Consider the following 15961-nt stretch of genomic DNA (forward strand, 5'->3'; position numbering starts at 1 on the left):
GTAATCACCCCAGGCTCTTGTCAGGAGTTGCCAAGTCTATGGAAGCCTTTTGAGTTCACCGACTCTGATCATATTTAGACAAGGTCTTAGTCAAAATGGAAGTTCTCTCCTCCCTTCAGAGAAAGGTACCTCCTTCTTTGATGACCTGTTCTTTCCACTGGGATCTCACTCGCGGAGATCTTTCATTTACTGTATCTGAGGGGTGGCTAGGCCAGGGCATCACAAACTCTCCGTGGTAAGCCGCCAGCTTTATTTTCAGTTATTTGCCAATGAATATGTTGTAAAATATCATAAAATTAAATTACTAAAAATCAAAGAGATGTTAGAATCAGCAGATGTAAAATTGCTTTGTTATATTGTCATTAACATTCCAGAACCACTTGGTTTCTGTGCTGTTTCTTCACAACTTGGTGTCTAACAACCTAGAACTTTTCTTTCCTGCCTACCTATGTTTCCTCATTGAATCCCCACTGAGTTATAATTTAAGATATTGGCCATAGAGTATCCTTTAGTTTGCCTGATGTGAAAGGCACGTATTTTGTCAGTTACTAGGCATTCTGGAAAACGGCATCCACAAATTTGACTTCAGCTATCAATCACTCTCACTTTCCTTGACTTTTGCTGATTGCTGTTTCCCTTACTATTTATTATATAATGGTATCACCTGAGTATGGGATCCCAGTACTTTACAGCCCACCATGTAAGGAGTCCATTCTTTCATCTTTCATTTGCCTCTTCAAGATATTTGGGGATCACACTTAGATTCTTGCTTATTTAATATATTTGATAAGCCATTATTGAATAAAAGGCCCTTTCCTGTGTAAAGAAAACATTCGTCTGTCTTCACAGGGCACCATCTTCTTAGGGCTTCCTGATGGTGATAATACCTGGATTTCCTGTATTTTTGACAGCTGACCCAAGACAGAATTTGGGGTCTGCATGCAGAAGTGACCGAGTAGATGAGATAAGGACTCAGAATCAAGAAAAGTAAGTATGAGGAAATGAAATGCTTTGGAGTACACATTTTTTTCCTTAAAAGTTGAAAACCTAGAGAAAGGAAGAGATGACGCGACTAATGGAGCAGAGTGGGGGATTCTATAGTGAGGAAAGTAACGTAGGAATTCAGGGAAACTTCTGTAGAACACAGAAAAGGCTCTTACGTGGTTTACCAAAGCTGTGCTGGGTATGTTTACAATCACAACTAAACCCCACCTTCTCTCCTGTAAATGGAATACTGGAATTTAAAAACTGGAAGGTGCTTTGCAAATCACTGGACTCTTGCTATGGTGTTATTCCTGGGTCAGCAGTTATTGGTATCACCGAGGAATTAGTTTGAAATGCAGACACTTGGATGCCATCCCACACCTACTGGATGGGAAGCTGAATTCTAATAAGATCAACAGGTGAACCACATGCATGTATGTAAATATTTAAGAAGTACCACTGTAATCAATCCTTCACCCCTGGTAGTACTTCTTGCATGTTTGAATTTGAAGTAGTGAGACACCAAACATCTTGTACGCCAGGCTGTCCATCTGGAGAAGTATTAGTAAACCCTTCAGATACTCAATCATAGCCACCTTCCTAACAACTTTGTCCCATTGGTCCTAGTAGGAGTTCAGTAAGTTCACTCTCTTTTCCGCTTACCAGCTATTCAGATATCTGGTAACGGCTCCTAAGTCTCCTCAGGGAAAGGGCATCGAATCCGAATTCTCTGAGTCATAAAATGTGAGCACTTGAAGTTAATACCAGAAATCCTGTAGCCTGAGCAGAAGGCTTAAGTCCAAATCCTAGCTAGGGAGGACTGATGCCCACGTTTGAAGGGGCACAGGCAAATACTGCTCAGGCAATAAGAGGATAGGACCTGGTCTTTGAAAGTGCAACTCATCCAGTATTCTTGGATGGTGGCAGCTGTAAGAGCCTTCAAGCAACTCCTTCATACCACTTTTTTAATCTGAACTAATCTGGTTGGTTTTCTCTGGTTGGTTTCCTCCTTATCATGTTTTCCTGAAGAGGAAATTCATGTGGCTATCTCAGAGATGCTACTGATACTGAAAGTTCTAAGAATCAAAATGGAGTCACTTAGGTCCCACCCCAACAAATAAATAAATACACTAGGAAGTTACGAAGGAAGGATTCTCATGGATTATTGCCTGATAATAACTATCACAAAAAAACTGTGCCTGAACCACAACCTAAGGTCACAGCAACTATGCAAAAAAATACTTTTTTGAAGGCTATCTGCCCTTCAACTGACTGTCCAACCTCAGATGAGTGCTACCTCTGTTCTTAATTGTTGTAGTCAAGGAATATTACTTAGAATATCTTATGTAATCCTCTTCATTTCAACTTTAAAGATCTCCCCCGACCCCACTTCCTTGAATACAGTCATTATACACCATGATACACATATCCCCACTGTAATACTCTACTAGTCCCAAATATCATTATTGTTTGGAGACTGTTGTCGCTCCCCGTCTTCGTGGAGGAACGACACAGGACCCTGCGCTGTTCTTTTGTCTGCTCGGCCCTCCCCGGGTTTGCTGCTGGTTCTTCCCGGGTTGGCTACCGACCCTTCCACCTCCGTGGAAGGGCAGTTCCCCCTGCCGCTTTCCCCACTTCCGCGGGGGAGCCGCACACCGCCGGCCGGCCGGCTCTCTCGGGGGCTGCACAGGTGTTCCTTCAGATAGATGTTCCCCTTAGATGTTCCTGGTGCATGCCGTCTCTCTCCTCCTTTATAGTCCTCTTCCACCAATCCCAACTCGGCTGCCCACACGCCGAGTACGCTGCTCTCCTCCAATCAGGAGCAGGTCCTACAGTTTATTGGTTGAACTGGAGGCAGCTGTGCAGAAGCTGTTTCCTCCTCTCCCAGCGCCATATTGTGGGAGAGCAGATGCATAGAATAAGTCTTAATTCCAGTAACTTAGTCTAGTCCGAGTTGCTCCCAGTTGCTCCCCACAACTGTCATCATTATTTAGGTTGACAGCACAAATAATTTGGAATACTCTTACGGGATGCAAAGAGTAAAATCCATTTAAGGAGTTTCAGTTAGCTATAAAGAATCACAAGAAAGTTTCTTGCCTGCCCATTCTCACACTGGTACTACATCCAATTCCAGAGAAAGTGGTAAGGATCTACCCATCATGTCTGTCATAGCTGTAAACAGGCACCAGGAAAGGATGAGCACCAAAGCACACTTTCTGTTCTGGAATTTACAAAGCCATCCACAGAAGCTGTTTCTCCTTTTCAATAGAGAACTTTTTGGAAGAATGCTGACAATAAGGGTATGAGATTTACTCAATTATCCTACTCTCTTAAAATCTAACATAAGTTAATGCTCCCTCAAAAATTTAACCTAAAATTTCAACAGTTCCTCTCATTTTTAATTCCCTCTCTCAGTATCTTTTTCTTTTAATATTCTAACATAAAATATGGCATAAAAGACCACAAACATAGGTGTCCAGGCAGCTACGGAATCTCTCCTCACTCATTCATTTTACTCAGCACTTTACTTTGACAGCTGTGAGTCAGGCAATACACACTGGAGCCACTCTCGCATTATTAGGCATACACACAGCAGTGTGCAAAAGTCCTGGCTAACAGACTGTTTCATCTAACTCCATTAGTTGCTAAGTAACCACTTCACTGGAACCTTCCTAATCTAAGGCAGACCAGGCTAGCTCAAATAAAAGGTGTTCAGCTCCTCCTGAATGTTCAAGTTTGACTTTTTGCACGTTCTATGCTTTGTCCATTCAGGCTACTGCAAAGTTTCTACGTCTTGTAAAACAGGAAAGAAGAGTTGACAAATGATCCACCAGGGTTAAAAATGCTTTTTTAAAAATACACTCAGCCCTCCAGACCCACAGGTTCTACATCTGTGGATTCAATCAACTGCAAATCACTTCCCTCCCCCAAATATGTGTCTGTACAGGATTTTTTTGGTCATTATTCCCTAAATAATGCAGTGTAACAACTAATTTTCATTGGATATTATATTTAGATAATCTGCAGATGATTTAAAGTATACAAGGAGATGTGTGTAAGTTCTTTTTAAATGCCACACCATTTTATCTGAAGAAATTGAACATCTGTGGATTTTGGTAGGATACCAAATCAAACTCATGTGAACAGCAAAAGACAACTGTAATTATAAGAAGAATGCCTAAATCCATGAAAATTTATGTACAGATATAATTTACTTCTCAAAATTTATATAAAAATAAATGTATTTCACATAAAACATATACATAGGTATATACTATTCATCTTAATCTTCATTTCTTTGGGTTTTGCCCAATGACTAAGGGAAATAAACATTTTCTCCAAGGGTCTCCCTACAGCTGTAGCTTGATAATTACATCAATGACAACAGCAATTCCTGTGGACTCAGCCTTTACCAGGTGCCAGGCCCTGCTGCCAGAGTTTTACTTGAATTAAATTTTCATCTTCACAACCCTGTGAAGAGGGTACTACTAATATCTTATTTTTAACATGGGGAAACTAGACCCAGTCAAGTTAAGCAACGGGTCCAAGATGGCAATGCTGGTAAGTTCGAGTGTCGGACTTGAATCACACTTACTACCACTCTTCACACATATTCTCCTGCTTCCCTCTCAAGTACAGTTGGATACACTGGGAAACTAGTACATCCTTCAATTAAAATTAAGGAAAGCAAACACAAATACCTTCTCCTTTACTTCTCCCAACCACCGCCAACCTCAGAACGATGAATAACTCAGTGCCTTTCTTGGAACTGCACTATAACTTCCTACTGGAATCTCACACGAGGTGATCTAGTTTCCATGAGTTGTGGCAGGATCAGGCAGATCTAATACATATACTTGATTATAAAGTGATACAGATGATTTGATAAGGAAAATCTCTTCATTTCAGAGTCACATCTCTCTAAACGAGAATATGGTAATTCAATCTTTTAGGAATTCAGAAATGCAAGCCCAGAAACCAATCATCAGATGGGCTAATTAAAAGCAATTGATTCAACAAGCAGCTGGATCATCCCACAGTGTGGACAATTCATTCTGAATCAGTTTTTTACAAGCATGATAAACAGAATCATGGCTTATTTCCGGATCCCAATAATCATTTATACCAACTCAGCAAGTTCACATGATCAGCTCTCCTGCCTTTCTTATGAAACATCTGCTTTCACTCAATACTCAATTTTAAAGGTTTAAAAATTTCATCAGCTTTATTATCCTTCAAACATGGATTCTGCTTTTAGAGATCAAATGGGAATGAGTGACATTACTAAAACTTGGCACGAAAATTATAATTTTATGAGCATTAAAATATATGGCAGAAAAAATAATCTTTCAATACACACTTGAAGGAAACACATACAAAGACGTTAACACAATGACTGGCATAGTATAAATGATGAAAAAGAATGCTAGCTACTATAATTACTTATAAATATTTTTTCTACCTTCACAGTAGAAGTAGAATCATTCAGTAGAAGGAAAATCATTCAGTAGAAGTGAATCAGTTTAAATAAAGGAATAAAATACAGACCAGAGTTCACCATTCTCTATTCACTGTAATAAACACAATGAACTATAAGCATCATCAATAATGAAAATAATAATCATCTGAGTCTGAAATGTTAATGATTTCTCTCACATTGATTCAAACAGTTTTAAAAGAAATGTGCTGATGGCTCAAAGCTCTCTATTTAAAAAGAAAATAACATTTGATCACTCTCATTGTACTTCACCTTGAATTGACAAAGGAGTTCTGTTTTTAATTAATGTATTTAGTTTTATTCTATTATTTTATTCTCATTTTATTTTAAAAGGAATGGAAAGAGGGAGAGAGAGAGAGAATCTTCAATCCACTGGAACACTTACCAATGCCCACAAGAGCCAAGGCTGTGCAGGGGCTGGGCCAGTCCAGAACCTGGACTAATCTGGGTCTCCCACAAGGGTGGCAGGGACCCAAGAACTTGAACCTTCTCCTGCTTCCTCCCAAGGTGCACAGTAACAGGAAGCTGGATTGGAAGTGGAGGTATGGGGATGGTGCATATGGGTGATGGTTCAAGCCCTGGCTGCTCCACTTCTGATCCAGCTTTCTGCTAATGCACCTGGGAAAGCAGCAGAAGATGGCGCAAGTCCTTGGACCCCTACATCCACATGGGAGATCCAGAAGGCTCCTGGTTCAGATCAGCCCAGCTCCAGCCATTGTGGCCTTTTGGTGAGTGAACCAGCAGATGAAAGAAAGCGCTTTCTCTCTCTCTAACTCTGCCTTTCAAATAAGTAATTAAATCTTTTTAAGTTGGATTACAAAAAGGGAAGTGAAGGTGTGACTTGAATCCAGGTACCCCGATATGGAATGTGAGTGTCCCAAGTGGCATTTCAACTTCTGTACCAAATGGTTACAACTTTGCTCAGTTTTAAAAGGAAATTCTAAGAGTAGGCATTTAACTCACTGTTTCAGACACCTGCATCCCACATAAAAGTGCCAGTTTGAGTCCAGCTGCTCTGCTTCTGATCTGGTTTTCTGCTAATGTGCCTGGGAGATAGCAGATGATGGTCCAACTACTTGGGTTCCTGCCAACTACATGGGAGGGAGACCTCGATGGTGTTCTTGGATCCTTACTTTGATCTGGTCTGAACTGGCTCTTGCAGGCATTTAGGGAGTGAATTAGTGGATGGAAGATCTCTCTCTCTCCTCTGTGTCACTCTTTCAAATAAATCTTTAAAAGGAAACTATGAAACCATTTTACTTTAAAAAAAAAAAACAACCACACACCTCTTGGTTCTCAAAAGATCTTGTCCCTTAATACTTATCAAATCAGTCCTTCCCAGCTATTCCACTGTGCACAACCTTTGTAACAACAGACGTGCAGCTGCTCATTGTCAGCCAGGCAATTAACACTTATTGAATGTCCACCGGATGTGGGGCTCTGTAACAGGCTGTCTATAAAATGTCAGATTGACTGCTTAATTCAGCTGTCCTGAAATTCAAGGTCATAATTAATGGTGCTATTTTTCCTGGCCAAATTTGGAAGCTATATTTTCAATCCTCTTGGTAGATACTAACTAAGTGATTAATCATCAGATACCAGTCATAGAATGCTAACTTCCACTCCTAATCAACAGTCTATTACAACTTTGGTGGAAAAAATGAGCATTTTTTTTTCTTCTGGTTGTTTCTCAAATTCTACAGCTCCTTGAAACTGTATTGTGTGTGTGCATATGTGTATGTTTTATTTTGTTGTTGTTGTTTTTTTTTTTAAGTCAAATTGCCTTCAAAAATAACAAAATTCTATTGTAGCATTTCAGGTCCCTTTTCTGAATCAGATTCTCAAAGTTTTAGGTTGAAGGCAACAGGCTATAGGCTACTACGTTAGGTCCCCAACTAATTATTCATGGACTCCAAAACTTACAAGTAGCCAGCTGGCCAATTTTCTCTGCCCTATAACTTCTTAGTGACTTCAGAGGATAGTGCCCACGTTAAGACAAGGCCACATGGATCTGAGAAAATAGCAAAAGTCTGCTGGGTCACAATGTTTTGGATTCAACACCTGAACCTCCTGTTCAGCAGTTTATAGGTATGAAAAATCTAAGTTCTCTATCAGGAGATATACAGTGTAATCACTCTCCTGGATTTTGACTTGGTCTCAGCATCAGCAATGCCATATCCTCACGTGAAGAAGGAAAATGGAGATAGTGCCCCAGTGTCTCTGAGCCCTTCTTTCACTCCCACGCAGTGTCAACTGTGATAGGGAGATCACTATGATAAAAATGTTTTAAACATGACTTAGTTTTAAGAAACATAACTTTTAGTTATAAGACATGAAAGAAACAGGTGGCACTGATCAGTTTTATATTTGCAGTCATATGTGTGGATCCATGATCTTATGACTGCTCAATAAATATGTCTTAAAAATCCCAGGAGAGGGGTCGGTGCCGTGGTGTAGTAGGCTAAGCCTCCACCTGCAGTGCCAGCATCCAATAGGGGTGCCGGTTCATGTCCCAGCTGCTCCTCTTCCAATCCAGCTCCCTGCTAATGGCCTGAGAAAGCAGTGGAAGATGGCCCAAGTGCTTGGGCCCCTGCACCCACATGGGAGACCTAGAAGAAACTCTTGGCTTCAGATTGGCCCAGCTCCAGCTTATTGCCCATTTGAGGAGTGAATCAGAAGATGGAAGACCTTTCTCTCTGTCTTCCGCTCTCTGTAACTCTACCTCTCAAATAAATGAAATTAAAAAAAAATTCCCAGGGGGATTTTTCTTCATCAGGCCCTATGCCTTCCAAAAAATATTTTAAACCTAAATGATAGAATTTGGGGGCTTTACTGTTTTTAATGACATTAGCAATGCATGAATATAGCCTTCTTTAAAAATTAGGTTATCAGGGGCCAGCGCTGTGTAGCAGGTAAAGCCGCCACCTGCAGTGCTGGCATCCCATACGGGCAATGACTCAAGACCTGGCTGCTCCACTTCCGATCCAGCTCTCTGCTATGGCCCCGGAAAGTCCTTGGGCCCCTACACCCACGTGGGAGAAGCTTCTGGCTCCTGGCTTCAGATCGGCATAGCTCTGGCCGTTGCGGCATTCAGGGAGTGAACCAGTGAATGGAAGCTCGCTTGCTCTCTCTCTCTCTCTCTTTCTGCCTCTCCTTCTCTCTCTGTATAACTCTTTCAAATAAGTAAATTTTTAAAAATCAGGTTATCATAGATAAAATCAAAGTCCTACTTTCTGCGATGGAACTATTTTAGCAGAGATCAGAGGATGGCAAGGGAGCCAGTTATGATCTAGGAAAAGAGCAATTCAGACAGAGAAGAAGCAGAGCAAAGGTGAGAACATGCCAGGCATGTCTGAGGAAGAACAAGAAGGCCAACGAACTGGAGAGAATAGAGAACAAGAGTTGTGGGAGGGAGGCCTGGTGATACAGAATCATGGAGGCCAAATGACATTAGCTTTTACTTGGACAGAGTGGAAACCATCAAAAGCCTTTCAGCAGCCATGATATCATCCAACTTGTGTTTATAACAAGGTCACTAGGATTGCAGCACTAGAATAGATGCCAAGGGATCAAGAATTAAAGCAGGAAAATAAAACAGAGGAGGACACTGCAGAACTCCAGGCAAAAGATGATGGTGGCCTGGGCCATATTGATCATAGAAGTGATTGCAGTCTGAATATATTTTGACTTGCTGGCATTTTGGAAGCAAGAGGAAAAAGTGAAAGGTAACACAGAGATTTGGGGACTCCATTAACTATAATGCTGCCATTAACTGAAATGGGGAGAGCTGTGCAAAGAGCAGTTTTGTGGGAGGAAATGACAGTTTGATTTTGGATACAGACTTTTTGTTTCTTCAACATCTAAGTGGAGATGATCAGCAAGTCATCGGACACACAAGTTCTGGATTTAGGTGAAGGTCTAATCTGGAGATGTAAATTTTGGATTCTGATCTGGGATGATTAATTTTATGTACCAACTTGACTGGGCATGGAGTCCTCTGATATTCTGAGTGTGTCTGTGGAGGTGATTCTGGACTACATTAACATGTTGATCGGGAGACCAACTAAAGGAGATCGCTCTTCCTAATGTGAACAGGCCTCATTCAATAAGTTCAAGGTCAGAGTAGAACAAGAAGTCTGGGTAAGAAGAGATTTTCTCAGCCCAATTACATTCCTCCTGGGACATCATCTTTTTCCTACTCTCAGGAACTGAAACATTGGCTCTTCCTAGGTCTCACGCCTGCTGGCTTTTGGAACAAACCACACCATTGGCTCTCCTGACTCTCTGGCTTGCCAGCTGTACATTTTAGGATGCTTCCAGAATTGTGTGAGCCAATTTCTTAAAATAAATCTCTCTCAATCTATACCTACATCCTACTGTATATATTGGGCCATGAGACAGTATGAGATCACCATAGAAGCCAATATAGACAGCGAAGTGCAAAAACTGAGCCTGGGTCACTCCAATTTTAAGAAGTTGGAGATACGAGGAAAAACCAGCAAGGAAGTTTGAGAAGAAGCAGTCAGTGAATGGGGAGAAAAGCCTGGAAAATGTTGAGTCCCAAAAGCCAAGCAAGTATTTCAAGGAATAGGAAGTACCTGTCATGCTGATGAGCTGATACAAATGAGGGATGGGCAGTTGGAGAACACTCAGGACAGGCTCTGGTGTCCGGGGAGAGGGCGCCCCGGGAGTCCGCGGTTGAGCCCAGGCCTCAGGAGCTGCTGGTCGGCCTCCCGCGGGGTCGGAGGTCCCCCTCTGCCTGTGACAGCCCGGGGCCTCCTCCCGGCCACGTGCCGCCGTCATCCCCCATGGGTTGTGAGCGCTCATCTCTCCCGGGGAGAGCCTGGCCCACCCTGCGCCTTGGCCACGCCCCTCCCCGCCTGGTTCGTCCCCCAGACTGCCACTCCCTCGAAGCTTCCTGTCACTTGCAGATGATAAGAACATTAGATTTCTGGGGGAAAAAATAAAAAGGGAGAAGGCCAGACTCTTCAGAGTGTCGCTGTTTTGAAAAATACAATGAGCAGAGTGGCCCTGCTCACTGGGTATCTCAGTGCCCACAACAAAACCTCAGGGGCTAAGGGCCGGCGCTGTGGCACAGTGGGTGAAGCCACTGCCTGCAGTACCGGCATCCCATGTTGGTGCTGGTTCGAGTTCCGGCTGCTCCACTTCCCATCTGGCTCTCTGCTGTGGCCTGGGAAGGCAGTGGAGGATGGCCCCGGTCCTTGGGCCCCTGTCACCTGCATGGGAGGCCAGGAGGGGGCTCCTGGCTCCTGGCTTCGGAGCTGTTGGGGCCATATGGGGAGTGAACCAGCGGATGGAAGACCGCTCTCTCTCTGCCTCTGCCTCTCCTTCTCTCTCTAACACTGACTTTCAAATAAATAAATCTTTAAAAAAAAAAAAAAAAACACTCAGGGGCTCAAAAAAAAAAAAAGAGGGATGGAAATCAATTACTGAATTTTCTATACCTTATTTATAAGTTTTATATCTATTTTAATAAAGGTATATTTATCATTTTTATTGCCATTGTTGTATTTTGGTAGTATTTACGCTAGTCTTATAAAATGAGATGTGAGGCTTTTTATCTTTTTTCTAGACCTTACTATTCACATTTCTTATGTTTTTTTTTTCCTTTGGCCCAATTTTAGTAATTTGTGTCTTTCTAGAAATTTTTTTATCAAGGCCTTAAAGTTTATTGTTATAAAGTTTTTATAGTATATCTGATAAATGTTTTTCTTCAGCTCTAAACATCACCTTTTTCATTTTATATTACATTCCTTCTTTTTTTGCCATTCTTGAATAACTTGCTCAAAGTTCATCCAAGTAATTTATTTTTAAATAGCAAAAATATTTGAGCATTAATTTTTTAAACCATCTCATGAATGTCTGCTTTTATCCTTAATTCCTTCTAGCCATTTTATTAGTGTTGAAGACATAGCTTTTAAACAAGATATTTCCTATTTTGAAATAAATGCATCAAGACTTAGAGAAGATATTATGCTGTGCCACACAGATCCTGCTCTTCTAAAAAATTTGTCATTGTCGCTGTGTACAGCCAGACTTCTCAGGGATTGACTCAGCTGCTGCGAGTACCCTGCACTGAGTTCATGGCCTCTTCACACTAAACTGCCTCTGAGTCTTCCTGCCAAGGAATCCCACTGCAGAAACACATTCAACACCCATGTTAAGGACACTGCTTCCGTCAGTACTTGGTTTTAAATATTTTGTCATTTCAACATGTATTTCTCCCTTCGTGTCACAAACTTTTTGTATAAATTGCAAATTTATGATACAAGGTTAGATTAACTTTGCTTATTGACTTCTGGTTTTAATGAGTCTTTCATGGCCCACTCACCACGCAATCAGAACAACCTAGTTAACAACACTTTTCACACCTGCTAGGCAAGTATACTACCCATACTACTATGCACATCTGTTTTTGAATCTATATGATCTTTCAGTTTCACAGAAGAATATTAAAAATTTGGGGCCCGCACTGTGGCGTAGCAGGTAAAGCCACCCCACGCTCTTTTCCACTTGATCCTTGCATGGGTCCCAGCTTTTGTTTTGCATTTGGCACAATCTGTTCCATCAGTCCTTCTCCAAAATTGAACGCTACCAGCAAATCTTAACCTCTAGATAGATCAGACTCCTACTGATCAGTGCACTCCCTCTGATGGCCTAAACTGTAGACAAGAACCCTAAGGATCTGCAAAGCTCCAGCTGGAATTAGCTTTGTCAGCTCTCCCTGAGCTCAGTCAAATCTTTCAGACACACAAGCCTGGATGTTTTTTAATCCCCTAAATGCCAAGCACACTGCATGTAATAACCAACCAGATTGTCCAGGATTCCATTATTTTGTAGTGAGCATCTGTATAATGTAATTGGAATTTCTTCCCCAGATTTCAGCTGTACCATCTTTAGGAACCAGTAGCAATTCCAACCTTTGCTCTAATACTAAGCTACTGAGCAATGTAGAAAGCAAATGAGCCTGGTACTGGGAATTTGAGCTTTGGGATAAGGGTTGGAGTCTAGACTACATCCTCTATCAGCTAAGGGAGCTTGACCAGGTTACTCTACCTACCAAACCCTCAGTTCCCATGAGCACCAAATGCAAGTACCTCTTGTAAAGAATTCAAAAATTGGAATGCTTACTTTTTATCAATGGCAACATAAGTGAGAACTGAACTATGTACTGGACACCCTAAGGCAGGAAAAAGCTAATTGATTTTTCAATATAAAAGACAGATTAAATTTCATCAGAACAGTGAATACTGTTTCTATATTAAGGTAGCTGACAGAGTGAAAGTGAGTGAGTAATATCTGAAGGCCCACGTTGTGCCTTATTATTATTATTATTATTTAAGTGAAAGAGAGAGAAACAACCAGAGAGAGTTCCCACCCACTTGTTTGCTCTCAAATGCCCAAAACAGCTGGGGACGGGCCAGGCCAAAGTAAGGAGCCAGGAACCTATTGTACGTCTCCCACATGGAGGGAAGGAACCCACATACTCCATCGCCTGCTGCCTCCCAAGCTGGACTAAGACGACAGGGCTAGGACTCAAACTTGCACTGATACGGGATGCACATGTCCCAAGAGGAGTCTCAACTGCTGTGGCAAAGGTTCACATCTTCACAGCCCAGGGTAAATTTTCAATGAATCATTATGGTTTATCATTTCTTTTAAACTTTTTTCTTTCTGGCAATGTCAAAAAAAAAAAAAAAAAAACCTATAAACCACAACACTTTTCTCACTAGAGTCATGAGTTCACAAAAAACTAGAATATTTCAATATTATACTCTGGGGGCCAGCACTGTGGCACAGTGGGTTAAAGCCCTGGCCTGAAGCGCCGGCATTCCATATGGGCACTGGTTCAAGTCCCAGCTGCTCCTCTTCTGATCCAGCTCTCTGCTATGGCCTGAGAAAGCAGTAGAAGATGGCCCAAATTCTTGGCCCATGCACACACGTGGAAGACCTGGAAGAAGCTCCTGGCTCGTGATCAGCGCAGCTCCAGCCATTGCGGCCATCTGGGGAGTGAATCAGCAGATGGAAGACCTCTCTCTCTATATTTACCTCTCTCTGTAACTCTTTCAAATAAATAAAATAAATCTTTTAAAAAAATATTAGGGCCAGCGCCAAGGCTCACTAGGCTAATCCTCCGCCTTGCGGCGCCAGCACACTGGGTTCTAGTCCCGGTTGGAGTGCCGGATTTTGTCCCGGTTGCCCCCCTTCCAGGCCAGCTCTCTGCTGTGGCCAGGGAGTGCAGTGGAGGATGGCCCAAGTATTTGGGCCCTGCACCCCATGGGAGACCAGGATAAGTACCTGGCTCCTGCCATCGGATCAGCGCGCTGCGGCCGGCCATTGGAGGGTGAACCAATGGCAAAGGAAGACCTTTCTCTCTCTCACTGTCCACTCTGCCTATCAAAAAAAAATAAAATAAATAAAAATAAATAAAAAAATATTATACTCTGTGTTCTATTTCATTATTGTGGTGCTCTCCACACGTTTTGATTGTGCAAATATCACTGACATATCTCTGAGCAAGCCATAATATTTACTTATTTATAAACTATACAGATGTATTCTTTACCATTTTGTCATATATATTATAAAACAAACTCTGAAGCAGAAATAGAATTGACATAGAAATTTACAGATAGTTTAAAAAAATTATAGACAGTCGGGAACGGAGTGGCCAACGGCCTGCAGAGCAACATGCCCAAGTTTTACTGTGACTACTGCGATACGTACCTCACCCATGATTCCCCATCTGTGAGAAAGACGCACTGCAGTGGTAGGAAACACAAAGAGAATGTGAAAGACTACTATCAGAAATGGATGGAAGAGCAGGCTCAGAGCCTGATCGACAAAACAACGGCTGCATTTCAACAAGGAAAGATACCGCCTACTCTATTCTCTGCTCCTCCTCCTGCAGGAGCGATGATCCCACCTCCCCCCAGTCTCCCAGGTCCTCCTCGCCCTGGTATGATGCCTGCACCCCATATGGGAGGCCCTCCCATGATGCCAATGATGGGCCCTCCTCCTCCTGGGATGATGCCAGTGGGACCTGCTCCTGGAATGAGGCCACCCATGGGAGGCCATATGCCAATGATGCCGGGGCCCCCAATGATGAGACCTCCTGCCCGTCCCATGATGGTGCCCACTAGTCCAGGAATGACTCGGCCGGACAGATAAGGAGAGAGGGGAGGCCTCTTCCTAGCAGTTCTGTATCGCTTGTTCTGCTTCACCAGGAGATCATGGTGCTGTGACTCTGGGTGTTTTCTAACAGCATGACAAAGAAGACTTGCTCCCCCTTCTTATCAAAGAAAGAATAGTTTTGGGGGGAAATAGGATTTCAAAAAGTGCAGTTTTCATTTGTATTGTGAAATGTGAAAATAAAATTGTCAACTCTTTTAGTTAAAAAAAAATTATAGGCCGGCGCCGTGGCTCAATAGGCTAATCCTCCACCTTGCGGCGCCGGCACACCGGGTTCTAGTCCCGGTTGGGGCGCCGGATTCTGTCCCGGTTGCCCCTCTTCCAGGCCAGCTCTCTGCTATGGCCAGGGAGTGCAGTGGAGGATGGCCCAGGTGCTTGGGCCCTGCACCCCATGGGAGACCAGGAAAAGCACCTGGCTCCTGGCTCCTGCCATCGGATCAGCGCGGTGCGCCGGCTGCAGCGGCGGCCATTGGAGGGTGAACCAACGGCAAAGGAAGACCTTTCTCTCTGTCTCTCTCTCTCACTGTCCACTCTGCCTGTCAAAAAAAAAAAAAAAAAAAAAATTATAGACAGTCAATTTTCTCCCACATATCTGGGACTCATCTAAACCCTCAGGGGTGCACAGACCCCAACCCCAGAGACCACTGCACCTTATGTTAACTTTTAACATTTTTAAATTTTATAGCTACAAATTTATGAGACAATACTTGATCCATTTTGATAAATTTTGTTTGGGACAAAGGAGGAAATAATCTAATGCAGTAATCACAGCAAGTTGCAAAATTAGCTTGGCTCCCATTGTACGCTTTTTCTTCCTTTGCCTCAGTAGGCGATAAAACATTTCAGCTCTATGAATTCTAACTGAAGGTATTTGTAGAACTTATATCAAAAGAACGGCAATCCTTAATAACTACTGTCGCTCCCCGTCTTCGTGGAGGAACGACACAGGACCCTGCCTAGGCTTCACATCCGAGTCACGGCACCATTATGTCTCCTAGGCTTCATATCCGAGTCACGGCACCATTATGTCGCTGCCCCTCTTCGTGGAGGAACGACACAGAACCCTGCGTTGTTCTTTTGTCTGCTCGGCCCTCCCCGGGTTTGCTGCTGGTTCTTCCCGGGTTGGCTACTATCCCTTCCACCTCCGTGGAAGGGCAGTTCCCCCTGGCCACACTCCCCACTTCCGCGGGGGAGCGGCACACCGCCGGCCGGCTCTCTCGGGGGCTGCACAGGTGTTCCTTCAGATGTTCCCCTTAGATGTTCCTG

General features: G+C 42.9%; 2 protein-coding genes across 4 annotated transcripts in view; one reads left to right on the forward strand and one right to left on the reverse strand.

The window, feature by feature from the left end:
- The window catches only part of KLHL32 (kelch like family member 32), a 251473-nt gene that overhangs the window by 145664 nt on the left and 89848 nt on the right, over nt 1-15961 (reverse strand). The gene's annotated exons all lie outside the window — the stretch shown is intronic.
- On the forward strand, nt 14160-14907 carry LOC100346889 (U1 small nuclear ribonucleoprotein C). The gene has a single exon (XM_051855456.3). The coding sequence runs from the start codon at nt 14195-14197 to the stop codon at nt 14672-14674; it is 480 nt and encodes a 159-aa protein (XP_051711416.1). The 5' UTR covers nt 14160-14194; the 3' UTR covers nt 14675-14907.

This window comes from Oryctolagus cuniculus, chromosome 5, assembly GCF_051225735.1.
Source record: "Oryctolagus cuniculus isolate XC-2025 breed Fujian yellow rabbit chromosome 5, ASM5122573v1, whole genome shotgun sequence".
Lineage (NCBI taxonomy): Eukaryota > Metazoa > Chordata > Mammalia > Lagomorpha > Leporidae > Oryctolagus > Oryctolagus cuniculus.

Excerpts from the sequence above, each read along its gene's own strand:
- LOC100346889 (XM_051855456.3), top strand. The coding sequence starts at position 14,195 with ATGCCCAAGTTTTACTGTGACTACTGCGATACGTACCTCACCCATGAT.